The sequence below is a fragment of the Lathamus discolor genome, chromosome 15, assembly GCF_037157495.1.
Source record: "Lathamus discolor isolate bLatDis1 chromosome 15, bLatDis1.hap1, whole genome shotgun sequence".
Taxonomy (NCBI): domain Eukaryota; kingdom Metazoa; phylum Chordata; class Aves; order Psittaciformes; family Psittacidae; genus Lathamus; species Lathamus discolor.
In genome coordinates, this window is record NC_088898.1 from 54,720 (window position 1) to 69,182 (window position 14,463).

Sequence of the window (14,463 nt, forward strand, 5' to 3'; positions counted from 1 at the left end):
CCGTCCTGCGGCGGAACTTTTGTTCCGGGGTCCGGAAGGACTGCGGGGAGCGGCCGCGGCGGGCCGCGATGGCTGCGTGCGGGCGGCTGGGAGAGCCGGGCTCGGCCGTGCTGCAGCTGCCCCGCGCGCCGCGGCTGGTGTGCGTGGAATACCCGGGGCTGGTGCGGGACGTCGGGGCCATGCTGCGGACGCTGGGAGGAGAGCAGGGGGTGTCGCGGGTGAGGGGACCCCGGGGGAGGGCGGCGGTGATCCGGGCGGAGGGTCTGTGGGGTGGAGAGGCCAGCCCTGGCGCTGTGGAGGGGCTGCGCAGGGAGCCGCCCCTTTGGGGGGTCGCTGTGTCCCGCTGTCCAGGCCCTGCATGTGCTCCACGCGTGGCTCCGGCGGGACGCCGCTCGTCTGCACGGCTGCGGCCCGCAGGAGGGGAGGCGGGAGGTGGCGGCCAGGGCAGGAGCGCTGCCGGTCCCGGTGGGCGGCGGTTCCTACCGCTGAGGCGGTGTGAGCGGGCGGGCTGGTGCCAGCGGCCCCCGGAGATGCGCTGTGCAGGTGCGGTGCTGACGGGGAGCTTGCCTGGCCTTGCTGACAGATCTATGCGGACCCCGCCAAAAGGCTGGAGCTGTATTTCCGCCCCAAGGACCCCTACTGCCATCCTGTATGTGCCAATCGCTTCCCCACCTCCACCCTGCTGCTGAAGGTGAAGAGGAGGACCAAGAAGAAGAAGCAGTTGGATACCAAAGAACAAATCCAGCCCGAAGTCCAGTTTGAAATGGAAATTCTTGGGACTGTTGTGACTGTTTACAAATTTCAAGGTAGTACTTGGGTTTGTGTCCATGTGGCTTAAGGACAAACTATGTCTGATGGGAAAGAGAAGTGTTTCCCTTTAAACAATTCAGGACTGAAAGGAAAATCAAGTGTCCTGTTGTTATAGCCTACTTGCTGTGTAAACCTTTGCATAAACTTATCAGACTTATGCTCGTGTAAGTTGAGTGTTGTGAGAAATACTGTCATATTCACAATCAACTTTACAATGTTTTAACTTCTTTTTCTCATAGGAATGTCTGATTTCCAGTACCTGGCAATGCACTCTGGTTCTGATGGAAAACAAACTTCCATGTACAACAAAGTCCTAATGCTCAAACCAGAGAAGGAAGAATTTTTCAATAGAGAGTTACCACTCTACATCCCACCACCAATTTTCTCACGTCTGGACACTCCCATTGACTATTTTTATCGGCCAGATATACAACACCGGTTAGTGCCTTTTCTCACAATGTAGCATATAGCTGTGTTGATTCTGGAATGGACAGGTAGTGAAATGATTTGCTGGTTTGATACATACTTCTACTTGAGATATAGCCACTTGAAGATGCCTCCAGTCCATTCTGACTTCACTGTTAATTATAGGATCTCTGCTCTCGAAGCATCAGAGCAGAACTAAATACATAATTCATGTATTTCTCCTGTTTAAGCTGCCTTAATCTTTTTTACCCCTCTTGATTTGGCACAGCAGAATCAGGCACTCTTCAGAAACTGCCTGGACAGCAGAAACCCCAGCAAAAGTCCACTTGAGGCCTTGCCAGGTGAGGGGAGCTGGGGAGCTGGTGAAGATGACTGCCTCCCCCAGCACGCTCCTGGAAGCACGGCATGCAGTGAGCCCGGCTTTCTGCCTGCTTCCAGCGGGCTGGAGGCGAGGGCGAGCGTGCAGGAGTCAGTGCCATGTGTTCCTGTGACCGTGCTCACTGGACCTGTTCCCTCTTGGTCACCAGCTGGTTTTGCCAGAGGAACAATCTGTCAGCTCTCCCACAAGAAACATATTTTGGTTTCTCACCGTGGTCCTTCATTGGCACTTAAAAAAAAAATACATATATATATATATATATCTTAACTGCATTTCCATTTTGCCTGGTCTATGTGCCTACAAAGCTGCTGTAGCTACAGAGGAGCAAATGCAGAGTGTGAAGCCTTTTGTGCTGCCAGTGCATCTCATACAGAGCAGTGGGGTAATGCCCCAAGAGTTTTCTGCCAGGTAGTGCAGAGACCTCTGTCATTGTGCAACTGTATGTAGTTTTCATGTTGTTTTGCAGGTTTTTTCTTCTTTTTTTTTTTTTTTTTTAATTTAAACTTTCCTCAGTGCTGTCACAAGATTCCTTTATGGTACCAGTATGTGATAGGGAGGTAGGGTGAAAGACAAACTGACCCATTGCTCACTCAGCTGAGTCCCTTCTCTTCCAGAATCTTGAGCACAAGCTTCCATTTTCGCATATTTCCTGTGAAGGCCCCACGTGTGTGTGCCAGAGGTTAAAAGCAGACCTGATCCTTTCCCTGTTTCTTAGGGAAGGATACAACAATCCCCAGGTGTCTGGTGAGAACCTGATTGGCCTCAGCAGGGCCCGGCGCCCACACAACGCTATCTTTGTGAACTTTGATGACAAAGAGGTCCCCGCTAAACCACTGGATGCTGCTGTACAGACCTGGAAGAAAGTGTGCACAAATCCTGTGGATAAAAAGGTGGAGGAAGAGCTGAGAAAGGTACGTACGTGCCTTACTCCTGGGCTGAGCGCTGTACTGCAGCATACTGTGAAGGAAGAAACTGCATGCAGCCATTTTCTCTGGCTTCCCAAAAAATTCTTGGTGATTGTAACTGACTGATACAGCGTCAGTAGACACCACTGACACTGCTGTGTTCAGTTCAATTGTGCAAGTCAAGCTTTGAATATGTTTTTGCAGCCAGCTCACATGAAGTTCCTTTTCCTGCCGCTAGTTCTTGCATTACCATTTTGGTAGCCAAACACCCCAGCACAGGAAGAAGTCCACTTGGAAAGCTGAACTGCCCTTGGTAACTCGCTTCGCACTATTCCATGGTTGTTTTTGTATTATTTTAGCTCTTTGAAGTCCGTCCTGTCTGGTCTCGGAATGCAGTGAAAGCCAATATCAGTGTCCACCCAGACAAGCTGAAACTTCTTTTGCCATATTTGGCCTATTACATGGTAAGTCTGTATATTTGCCCTTGTGCCTGTCTGAGGCTGCTAGGAGGCAGAGCAAGGAAGCATCAGCTGGCTGTTCCTGGCTCTTTAGCATTTTCTGAGGCCCTACCATCGAAGTACCTGTGCTTAATCTTATGTAAAGAGAATGCTGGAAGGAAAGCCTAGCTTCTGAACAGAAGGTAAAGCCATGGAGGATTCAGAAACTGTTCGCACTATTGGTTCTAATCAGCTCTGCAGTTCAGTCAGACACTCAAATTGACTTCATCTGGCATAGATAGCAGATTTTTTCCAAGCAAACACTTTATGGTGACCTTGCAAGTCAGTTTGTAAAAGCACACAAATATTTGTGCTTCGATGCATTGATTGACTGAGTTTCAGTAGATAAATATATATTGTTGTGGCAAGTGAGGAAAGGTCTGGTAAAAGAAATAACCTTTGGAAAATGAGGGGAACTACTAAAATTTTTTAAGATCCCCTGCAACACTGCACTGAAGAAATTATGCAACACTGTCCTGTGTTTTTGTAACCATCTTCCCCCATGTGTGTTTATACAGTTAACAGGTCCTTGGAGAAGCCTATGGGTTAGGTTTGGGTATGACCCCAGAAAACACCCTGAAGCAAAGATTTATCAAGTACTGGACTTCCGAATTCGCTGTGGAATGAAATATGGTAAAAAGGCCCAACCCACAGAGATGCTCTCTCTGCTGATTAATCCTGATAGTACTTTTCTTTTTACTTGTTTTTCACACTCTTTTGCCATATTTCTGCTCTGGTGAAGATGATTCCTTTTGAGCTCATTGCTCATTGTAGTTATTCCATATATTCCTTTAATACATTTATTTTATAGTAGGCAATACTCTTTCCTCATTTGGCACATTCCAAACTCAGTGGACTGACTGTATAGTCAGCTGGCTGACTTTTCTCCTCCATGTATTCAAATCCCAAGTGGATGTAGCAGACCATCTTCCCTCTCACTCAGAGGAGGCACTGAGCAATACATTCTGTTACTTACCTAGTAGCTTTCCCGTGAGGAACTCAGGAAGGACCTCATCTTGTGTGGGATGCTCAGTCTCAGACCTTTCTGAGGTCAGTCCATGGCAGAGCTAGCATTCAGTCATTGCCATCACATCACATCTCCCAATCCAAATGGTTTTATAGATGTGACAGCTCCCCTCTCCCCACCTTGCTAAAATAACGGTAGCCCAAGGATCACCCTGCCTTTCGCACACCAGCCCACCACTTCTGTTACTGAGCTAGGGATATTCCACAGCATGCTTACCCTCTGTTCATTATCGGCTTTCTCTTTTCTAGGTTATGCCTCTAATGACATGCCTGTGAAAGCAAAACGCAGTACATATAACTACAGTTTGCCCATCACAGTCAAGAAGCCTGGTATGCTATGCCTGCAGAAGGGCTTTCTGGCTCTTTTATTTGTTTAGTCCATCCTAGTGCCAGGTGGTGAAGGGTCTTCCTGTGTTCTACCTGAGCCAAAACTGGAGCTTTATTTCTGGTTATAATGTGTATTGATGTTAAGCCAGTAGAAGAATCTCCTTCTCGGAAGTGTTGTGAGTCTCTGGTGCATGTCTGGCTGAACCACAGTATCTGGCAGCTGACAAGGGAGTGCTGCCAGCAATACTGAGGGAATTCAGCATTCACTTCTGTTCAGTGATGGTGCAGAATAAGGGGAGAGGTTTCTGTTTTCTTTGTCAAGGAACAGTAGAAAAGGTTAAAATTCTGAACAAGTGTGCTATGGAAAAAGCCACCAAACTTGCCACTGTTCCCATACCTCTCTAGAAATGTCTTTGAAGAATGAGTAACACGTGCTCAGTTGCTAGCTTGGTCTGGTTTTTGCTGACCAGCAAAGTTGAGTCAGCATAGAGAAATGATAATACAATGCCACAGGATGAAAGATGTCCCTAATTAGGACTCTTTTTTTTTTTGTCTTTCAGTAAGTCACACAGTCAGTGTACATGATCTGAAACAGGGGCTTGGTACATCCAGTGCCCCTGGTGCAAAAAAGACTGCCTCCAGCAGGTATAAACTGAAGGTAAGTATAACTCTCTTGAACAAGAATCTTGAAATAACTTAGTGAAGAAGTGTTTACCATTTTGTCAGTCAGTGAGGGAACAGTTGTGGGTGAATTGATGTCCTCTGATTTCCTGGGAAGCTGCTAGTTATACATATCACTACAGAATTTCACCTGCTGTGCACTGAATGTATTTCTCCAAGATAGCATTGGTACTCTCAGCCCTAGTCTTAGATGATGTCATGAGCATTTTGTTTCAATTGATAAAACTGGTACTTTGTGAGCAGCTAAATGCAAAAAATGGCCATGTATTTATCAGGTTGTCCTACAAAATACAGAACTGCAAAACAAATATTTAACCAGGAGTCTTTTATTCTTCCCTTTTTGTTAGAATGAAACCTATGATCCACTGTTAAACTGTTAACAGGCTGCATAGCTGCAGTTTGAGAGATGAAATGTGTTCTCTGCACAACTGTGTTGTTGTGACTATTGCTGTAGTGAAGTTTTGCTGCATTCCTCATTCAGCTTTATCTTTTATCATATGCAGCCCTGTGCCTTGGAACTGATTTGTATCGGAAGTGCCTTGTTCTTGATTCAGCGCACTGGAAGAACTGATCAGTTATGCCAAAGTTGTCCTGTTGCACCATAAAAATGCACATTAATCTTTTCTCCTTCTTTCCTCCTCTTAGGAATCCATTTATATTTTCCAAGAAGGAGCCTTACCCCCTTATAGGCAGATGTTCTACCAGCTTTGTGATTTGAATGTGGAAAGGTATTGCACACTGGCAGCTGAGTCTTCTGTTAGAGCTGGATTTCAAAGCCAGCACAGAATCATAGAATGGTGTGGACTGGAAAGGACCTTAAGATCATCTAGTTCCCCTAGCTCCAACCTCCTTGTCATGGGAAGGGACACCTCCCACTCGACCAGGTTGCTCAAGCCCCATCCAACCTGGCCTTAAACACTGCCAGGGATGGAGCATTCACAGCCGCCTTGGGCAGCCCATGTCAGCACCTCACCACTCACAGTAAAGAATTTCTTCCTTATCTCCAACCTGAACTTCCTGTGTTTCAGTTTAAACCCATCACCCCTTGTCCTATCACTACAGTCCCTGATAAAACAGTCCCCCCACCACCATCCTTGTAGCTCTCTCCAGGTACTGGAAGCTGCTCTGTCTCCACACAGCTTCTCTTCTCCAGGCTGAACAGCCCCAATTTTGTCAACCTGTCTTTAAACAGGAGGTGCTCCAGCCCCCTGATCATCCTTGTGGCCTCCTCTGGACTTGCTCCAACAGCTCCATGTCTTTCTTACGTGAGGACACCAGAACTGCACCCAGTGCTGCAAGTGGGGTCTTACGAGAGCAGAGTAGAGGGGGCAGGATCACCTCCTTCAACCTGCTGGTCACGCTCCTTTTGATGCCGCTCAGGATGCGCGTAGTTCTTATGCTCAAGTGCACACTGAAGCGACTCATGTTCAGTTTCTCATCAACCAGCATACCCAAGTCCTTCTCCTCAGGCTGCTCTGAATCACTTACCCACCCAACCTGTAGCTGTGCCTGGGATTTTCCCTATTGTTTATAGCCAGTCCATTTCCCTCTCTCAACCATAGACTTGAGAAGTGTTTAGCTTCACTAAAATCAAACAGACTTTTCACACATGAACTTCCTGTCTCATGTGACAACTACCCGAATAAATATGCTATTCCAGCTCAATGAAATAAAAGGGAAGTAAGCCATAACCTGCCTCATTTGAAGCCTGTATCTGAAAGTAGAAGGCTAACATTTCCTTCTCTTTTGCTGCTTTTTAGGCTACAGAAAATCATCCATCGTAATGATGGCACGGAGTCAGAATGCACAGAGCGGGATGGGTGGTGTGTTCCAAAGACTAGCGATGAGCTGCGAGATACCATGTCTCTGATGATAAAGCAGATAATCAGATCCACAAGACCTGGTAGGGATACTTCTGAACATCAAAGTGTATTACTATCTTACTGCCTACTACTATTATTGGGAATAGCTGGAAGTAAAGGTCGTCTGTTTCATCTTCCAGTGTCACAGCCTTCAGGTTTTACAGGTCTTTGCACAGCAAAAATCAAGATCCTATTCTTGATGATGTATCTGCTGGTGGCATTTTACTTTTTATTGATGTTATTAATCAAACAACAAGCAAGGAAATTATTTTTGCATGCTGAGCCAAAGCAGTATCCCAGTGACAGACATCAGAATCAGCTGGGAGAAGAGGCACAGCACTGCAGATCTGCCAGGGTTCTGCTAGCATTTCTGGAGTATGGAAACAGCTTTGGACTTAATCAAATTCTATAAGATGTGAAATAGTAGCTGTGCACCTCCAGCCTCTGCCTTCCTCTCACATGTTTTAAGAACTCTACTGCAGATGCCCGCAAGTTTCGCTGAGAGAGGCATCACGGTGTCTTTCTTTCTTTCTTCCCAATTAAGCTCTTTTCTCAAATAAAAGAAGCAGTGAAGATAGTGAAGAGCAGCTGGCGTATGAGTCTGCAGAGGATGAGGATGATGAAGAGGAGGAAGAGGACTTCAAGCCTTCTGATGGGAGTGAAAATGAAATGGAGACAGAAATTCTGGACTACGTGTGAACTCAGTGAGCAGTCTGGCTGCTGCTGGACTAACATTGTCTCTGCTGTTGGACCCTGAGAGCTGAGGGTTCAGCAACCATGCCCAGGGTGTGGGAAAGCAGAACTTGGACTAAGAGGACGATGAGCTCTCTGCACTAAGTGCGGTGCTTGCTGATGGCTGTCATCCATTCTTGATATTAGGGAGCATTACCTGTATTTTCATAACTGCTGGCTAATAAGTCCTCAAGTAAAGCTCAACAAACTCCTAAGACAGAGCCCAGAATCCAAACCAGCTGCTAATATACCAGAAGAGAGGAGAAGTCGCATACCCAAATGTTTCCACGTGTAGGAAGTGCACTTTAACTGGTTTGGTGTCCACATGGAAAACAGGGAATATGCATGAGGACGGAGCACTCTAGTCTTACTGGAGTCCCCAAGGCAGGTGCTGCCCTTCTGCTTGTCTAAGGGAAATGAAAATCCTGGGCCATGACTTGAGCATCAGACCTCACTGGTGATCTTGGACATGAAGCCAGCAGGAAAGAACACTTTCCAGCAGTGAGTAACTCTTTTGTACAATATGTAGTGTTTGTTGTCCTCACGAGCCAGTGTGCTTCTCAAGTCTGTTTTGACTTCTCTAGTAGTTAGCAGAGACAGAAGGAAGCAGGCACTGGAGCACAGCTTCAGGTCCACAGAGGCTGGCCACTTGTTAGTCTGCCACTGCCAGCTGGATTGGTACCGCCCCATCACAAAAATTAAGGATCTGCTGGCATTTTCAGAGTCTTGCATGTTACAAGGTTTCTCATTAGTTGCCAGTAATACACTCTACTGCATGTTCAGTGTGTTTTGAGACTCTTGCGCTTTTGTGAGGCTTCTCAAAGCTTCAGCTTTTTTGATGTGCTCTGGAGTTTTGTTAGACTGAGCTATTTCCTTAGGTTTGGCTCCCAGCCCACAAAAGCAACATCTGCAGGGCTCTCACACTGTGACACATAGCTGTGCTGCTGGGTATCCAGCGTATGTATTTATGTATGCTATCTATCCCCATAGAAGCTGCATTTGAGGACTCAGGTGTGTGCTCATCATCGTGCGCTGCGAGATCCTGTGTTTTCCTTTGTGCTTGTACCTCAGGGTAGCACAGGCTGCAGCTGTAGGTACAAAGGCATTGTTATGGGTTTAAGACTTTGGGGGGGGGGGGGGGGTGTGCACATCTGTTGTTCTGTCTAGGGGCGCCTCCAGCCAAGGTAAATTGTAGGTCCTGCCAATGTGGGAATTCTGAGGCACAAGCAGCTGTGCAATGGACTTAACACTTGTCAGTGCAGTGCATCACGGCACTAAGAAGAAAAGGAGAGATGCAGTGGATGTAGTGCTGCCATGTAAGAATATGTGCTCAGGTATTAGCAAGCACCACAAATAAACATTCTTGGAAATGCTAGGAAAAACACAGGCTTCCTATGAACAGGAGGCCCAAAGCCAAAGGAGCCAGCAGTCACTTGTGCCAGAGTTCATTTACTTTCCTGACATTTTCAAAATTTCCCTGTATTGGAAGGCTGTAGCAATTTGGATGTTTAATTCTGCTTGAGCAGGTAACAGCATTACCAGCCTGAATGTACAATGCAATCCTTTCATTTCCAAAAGCTTAGGCCTTAAATGGATCTACATAGCCACAGGCACAGTGAAATTCTTGATCATGCTGCTGCATCCTTAATATCCACACTCTGAATCAACATACCATCCAAGTAATATCCACTGCTGTTTGTGCAGTTACAGAAGATAAACATGCTGGCCATGCTAGGAAATGAGCCCTTGAGCACCAGAAGAATGATGCCTCAAACCAAGGCAGACCACTGTGTCTAAACCGTAAGGACCAACCACTGCATTTGCTCTTAAAGCCATTGCTTATATTGAAAGGACATCCAGTAAACTGGATGCAACCAGAAAATGCATAAGTCCCAACAACTCACAGGTTCAAATGAAAAGGTTTCATTTGAAAATCAGGTATTGGTCCCTCAAAACAAAAAGCCTGTATCTTACTTCAAATAAAGCTCAGCTCAGCTGAGTTAATGTAAGGTAGCAACCACCTTCCCCCCAGTTCAGCCTACTCTTCCTTCTCCAGGAACATGCCAGCATTTTAAGGAAGGAGGACAGGAGAAGTTCCGCCCTGGGACAGAGACGTTTGAACATCAGTATTTTACTGCAAAGATTAATTACATTGCTGTGTACAAGTCACACCAGAGAGTGTGCTCCTTCACTGAAGTGGTACAAAATACAGTACAGCCAGTCCCTCCGATGACACTGGGCTGCTGGGGGACACTAGTAGGAGGGGAACCAGCATGGCCCCAGGGTGGGCAGGAGCTGGCAGCGTAGAGCAGAGGGAGGACCCTGGGTGTTGGTGCCCAAGGGCTGGGTTTTGAGCAGGGTGGGAGGCAGGAGGCTGCCCCTGTGTCAGGGAGCCATGGGCTCCCATCATGTGCAGAGATGTGCAATGCCACCCAAAGGGATAGAGGGCTGGGAGAGCACACTGCCAGCAGCCCTGGCCCCCAGAGCATGGCCATGCAGCCTTGCTGCATCCCCAGGCCCCCCTGCTACAGAAGAGGTGCTGCAACCCCGAGGAGCATGGACAGAGGGAAACAGGAACAATACACTGGAAGGAAGCACGCTGAAAGGAAAAATAATTAAAAGAGATGGAGGCAGGAGTAAAAAATGGTCCCCTTTTGGTTAGTGTTTCCTACAGCGATTAAAACAAGCATCTCTGCTCCTGCTTGGATGGTAGAAAAACAAGGGAGAGGGTGGCCAGCAGTGTCTGCACCCCATGAGCATGGCAGAGAGACTCTGCTATCACTGTCCCTCCAGGCATCCTTAAATACCAGGGTGGGGAGACGGACTGGACTGCAGGGCAGGCGGAGGCTGGATTAGTAAAACGTACAAGTTTGACTCTTCTATTTACAACCAATAAATATTGGGGGGGGGAAATCAGTAAACTATTTTGTTTTATACAAAAGAAGTCTCAGTGCTGCTTCTCCCATGGTCAGTGTTTGAAAAAGTCTGGTTGAAGCCCAAGGCGAGTGGCACTTTCTGTGGGCAGCAGCTGGGGCACCAGGAGCTCAGGGCTCCTCATCGGCCCATGCAGACCCAAAGTCCCTATTTACACAAGTTCAAACAGAATTTTGCTCTCCTCCTCGTGGGCTGGCAGCACTTGGGGCACAGCCCAAAGCTTCTCCCGACGACAGAAGAGACACTGGCGTTTGATCTTTGGTGCAAGTTTGAACAAGGGCTGTGAAAGTCCAGCTGAGGTCATGCTGGACTGGGGAGAGAAGAGAGACCATGCAGGCTTTCAGCTGTTGAGAGTATGAGGCACCCAATCCATCATGGCATGGACACAGCCCTCCTCCACAGGGCTCCAAGCATTGGTGCAGGGCTGCATCCTTTCCAGCTCACTTCCCAGACCAGGGCATCCACAGCTTCTCCCAAAGGAATGACAGGCAGAGAAGTGTGGCAACAGTGATGCCAGTTCTCCCGGAGAGGAAGGACACGGAGGTAAAACAACGCCAGGAAAGTTGGGAAGAAGAGCACCCCACCATGTGCTTGTGCTCTACTCCTTGCAAATGGCCCCTCTTGTGAGTCACTACTCCCTGGCTTGCACGGACACAAGGCACCTACGGCAGAGGCAGCTCTAGCTAAGGGCTGCCCAGTGGCTGGGCTGGACTAGTGTCACACCAGGTGGGAGGGGAAGAGAAACAGAAAGAGAGAGGGAGAAAGAGAGAGAGGCCCCTACGCTGCTGCCTTCCTGTGCAGAAACAAGGACCCAACTGAAACGGGCCGAGGTTGACCCTGGCTGCCAAAGTGTCCGGCTCCTGGTGCAGGAGGGCTATGCACAGCAGGACCCATGGGCAAGGGCTGCTGCTCTTGCTGTGCCAGGCAGCACAAGGACCGGCTGCAGCCAAGGCCGGATCAGCACGCCCCCAAAGCCCCACTGGTGATGGGTGGCAGTGGGGCTGAGGCTAGAAGATGCCTTTGGCGATCTTCAGGCCTTTCTGCTTCATCCTGGGCAGGGTGGAGCTGGAGCCATGCTTGATCTTCACTCCCTTGGAGAAGCCCCTCTTCTTGAGCACAAAGTCATAGTTGGCAGCAGAGTTCATGGCATAGAAGACATTGGCATTGTCGGGGATCTTCAGCTCTGGAAATGACCAAGGATGGGGGTCAGTTGGGTACCTTTTCCCTGAAGGGGGGGGAGAGTGGGGCTAAGAGCTGTCCCCAGGTACTGACACTTCCAAGTCCAGCTTCCAAGCCAGGCTGCAGGGCTGCATGGCTGGCTGGGGATACAGACCCCAGGAAAGCCCCCACACCCCAGCACACACCTCTCTCCTCTGAGATGATCTGAATGAGCTCATAGTCTTCAGGCCTGTCCCCATCCAAGTTGTGTTTTGCCATGGCCTTGCGAATAACAACTGGGGTCTTATCCTGGCTCGTCACCTGTGAGCAGAGAATATTATTAACCCAAGGGTGCAAAACACTGCAAAGCCTCTCATTAAGGCCTACCCCCAGTGTGCCCTGCCCACAACCAGGTGGGTGAGCCACCCTTTCCTGGCATCACCACATGTGTCCCGCACTAACCAGGATGCTCTTGTACATGTTGCCATTGTCCACAGCCAGGCTGACACGGATGATGCAACAGTCGTCGACCTGCTGGTTGTAGAGGGGCAGCGAGAGGGAGGAGTAGCTGGAGATGCCAGAGACTGAGCGCTTGTGGGTACGGGAGGCCGTCACTGGTGTGGAGGAGACTGAAGAGGACGAGGCACTGCTGGAGCCTGAGCCAATGCCTGATGTGTCCAGGGAGGAGAGGGATGTGGATTCCCAGAACTGGAGGGCAGGGAGGAGAGGGGATGCGGAGGACACAGCGGGTTTAACTTCTCCATTGGCCACAGACAGGGCGTACCAGCGCTGGGGGAGGGAGGCCAGAGGGATCTCACTGACCTGTGACAATAGGGGACTGACATGACTACAGCCACCAGAGGTGCGAGAGCCTTGCCGTTCCGCTGGAGCAGCAAACGGGAGGGGCCTCCCTCACCCCAGCGGGTCAGAAACAACCCCTGGGAACCCCTCAGACCCAGTGCCAGCACCACTGCTGGGGCAGTTCCCACACAATGGCCACACCTGCTGCCAGAGGCCCGGACCCATGAGCTGCCCCATACCTTCTTCTCCTGGCAGTCGGGGGACTCGGGGATGAAGCTGATGTTGATCTCCTCCACATCGGAGCTGCTGGAGCCAGCAGAGGTGACGCTCACTGAGTCAGTGGCATCCCCGCTGCACAGGTACTGCCCGCACTTGAGCTGATCAAAGGATTTTGAGTGGGAGCTGCTGCTGCTGCAGGGCTCGGTGCTTGGTGGCTGCCGGCTGCCAGGAGAGATGCAAGGCAGGTGAGAACGGGGCAGAGCAGGTGTGCACTTGGCTAGCAGGACAGCGGCCACCCCAGCCTGGCTCCCTGCGATGCTCAGCCAGAGATGCCCGACACTGGCCCATCTCCACCCTGCATCCTGCCAGGGACAAGCAGACTCACTCGCTCCATCGCTTGATGATGCCTGTGTTTTTCTTTGCTTTCAACGTGTTGCTGGCTGACTCTGACAGTGGCTCAATCTCACATGATAGCCCGTAGCTAGGAGGGGAAAGATGAGGGTTTGAGTTCTCCATGCCGCCATGGCTGTGGAGAGGAGGCAGTGCAGACACTGGAGCATGGGGCAGCTGCTGCTCATTAGCTGGAGGAGACCAGTGGTGGGACCTCCCCATGCACCAGCAGCAGCACGGCCTTAGTCCCCTATCATGCTCACCTCTCGGCCTCACTGAGCCGCTCCAGGCTGTGGAACCAGTCTACAAACTGGTCCTCCCGTGTGAAGCTGTAGTTGTTGCAGGCTGACTGAAGCAGCTTGATCTGAGCAATGACTTCGAACTCCTGCAGTAAATAGAGGCCATGAGACCAGATCTGTTTGCCAGCCACAGTCTTCTCCAAAACAGGCCAGCCCCATGTACGGAGGCAGATGTAAAGGACCAGAATCCTTCTCCCCAAAAATGAAGGCATGACACCAAAACAGGAGAGGGATTGACCTCAAAGAGACTGGCATAGCCTGAGCTAGCACCAAGTCAGCCTCCTCCTTCCCCCCTGCTGTGCTGCAGACTGGGAAAAGCTCTCACCTTCCTTCTCTTCTCAAAGTTGATCAGCCCACCCTGGAAAAGAGTGAGCCAAATGTCAGTGTGCAGCAGGCAGAAAAATACTGCTCTCATCCCTCCCTGCCACTACAGTGCCTGTGTCCCTGCCAAGGGGCAGTGTGAGACTGGCCCATTTCCATGTGCTGACAGAGGTGGATGTGCAGTGTTGCATATAGGATGTGTAGGTTGCAGTGTCAGATGTAGGATGCACAGGGAACAAGCCCTCCTTTCATCAGCCCAGCCTCTGAGGTGGCTGTGTGGAGACAGGAGAGGAAGGGGAGAACAGAGATGGAGGGACATACATCCAGGAAATCCTTCATGGCGGTGTCAAGCATCACCAGGTCCGTGAGGAAGGTGCCAAGGTAGGGAATGGTGCCCTGCATCACACCCTGTGGGGACAGAAGGGACAGCAAGGTCAGCAGAGAGCTGGGACCAGCCTGAGCAGCCACCAGGGAGGGGGCATAGGGGCACCTGTGTCAGACTCACCATTTCTCTCTGCTGCTGCTGCCGCTTCTGAGCCCTCTTTGGGTTGATCTCCAAGGTGGCAAATTTTGATGTGCCCTCCTGGATGGTGGGGAGAGGTGGGGATCAGTGTGGGTGGGAAATTGCACTAATAGATGAGCTAAAATTCACACCTGCTTTTATTTGTACAACCTTCCTTGTAGAGGAAAAGAGGG

At 49.7% G+C, this 14,463-nt stretch overlaps 2 protein-coding genes across 9 annotated transcripts in view; one reads left to right on the forward strand and one right to left on the reverse strand.

The window, feature by feature from the left end:
* The first annotated feature begins 4 nt into the window (after positions 1 to 4).
* Positions 5 to 10,558, forward strand: GTF3C5 (general transcription factor IIIC subunit 5). 4 transcript variants are annotated; one of them, XR_010616194.1, is made up of 12 exons: positions 5 to 218; positions 584 to 806; positions 1,050 to 1,248; positions 2,331 to 2,526; positions 2,880 to 2,984; positions 3,536 to 3,650; positions 4,293 to 4,373; positions 4,931 to 5,028; positions 5,697 to 5,779; positions 6,812 to 6,954; positions 7,458 to 8,146; positions 8,636 to 10,558. XR_010616194.1 is itself a non-coding variant. In XM_065695959.1 (11 exons), exons 1-11 carry the CDS (start codon positions 69 to 71, stop codon positions 7,610 to 7,612), a joined length of 1,548 nt encoding a protein of 515 aa, XP_065552031.1. In that variant the 5' UTR covers positions 5 to 68; the 3' UTR covers positions 7,613 to 10,558. The 4 variants fall into 4 exon arrangements, 2 of the variants coding, with proteins under 2 accessions (XP_065552031.1, XP_065552030.1); XR_010616195.1 differs by having other exon boundaries at positions 9,702 to 10,558; XM_065695959.1 differs by having other exon boundaries at positions 7,458 to 10,558.
* RALGDS (ral guanine nucleotide dissociation stimulator) overlaps positions 5,362 to 14,463 on the reverse strand; it is a 60,183-nt gene continuing 51,081 nt past the window's right edge. For 3 of the 5 annotated variants that reach the window (XM_065695956.1, XM_065695954.1, XM_065695957.1), the window contains exons 10-18: positions 14,273 to 14,350; positions 14,089 to 14,175; positions 13,772 to 13,804; positions 13,411 to 13,532; positions 13,143 to 13,238; positions 12,778 to 12,979; positions 12,200 to 12,559; positions 11,944 to 12,058; positions 5,362 to 11,762 (exon numbers count right to left, since the gene is read on the reverse strand). In XM_065695956.1, the coding sequence (XP_065552028.1) occupies positions 11,587 to 11,762; positions 11,944 to 12,058; positions 12,200 to 12,559; positions 12,778 to 12,979; positions 13,143 to 13,238; positions 13,411 to 13,532; positions 13,772 to 13,804; positions 14,089 to 14,175; positions 14,273 to 14,350 (1,269 nt within the window). In that variant the 3' untranslated portion in view covers positions 5,362 to 11,586. The remainder of the gene's footprint in view (positions 11,763 to 11,943; positions 12,059 to 12,199; positions 12,560 to 12,777; positions 12,980 to 13,142; positions 13,239 to 13,410; positions 13,533 to 13,771; positions 13,805 to 14,088; positions 14,176 to 14,272; positions 14,351 to 14,463) is intronic. The other 2 variants (XM_065695955.1, XM_065695953.1) reach the window with 2 other exon arrangements.

Bases quoted from the DNA above. Each gene is read 5' to 3' on its own strand.
- GTF3C5 (XM_065695958.1), top strand. From the start codon at position 69: ATGGCTGCGTGCGGGCGGCTGGGAGAGCCGGGCTCGGCCGTGCTGCAG. The intron at 5,029-5,696 runs GTAAGTATAACT...TCCTCCTCTTAG, and splicing joins CCAGCAGGTATAAACTGAAG to GAATCCATTTATATTTTCCA. The intron at 5,780-6,811 runs GTATTGCACACT...GCTGCTTTTTAG, and splicing joins TGTGATTTGAATGTGGAAAG to GCTACAGAAAATCATCCATC.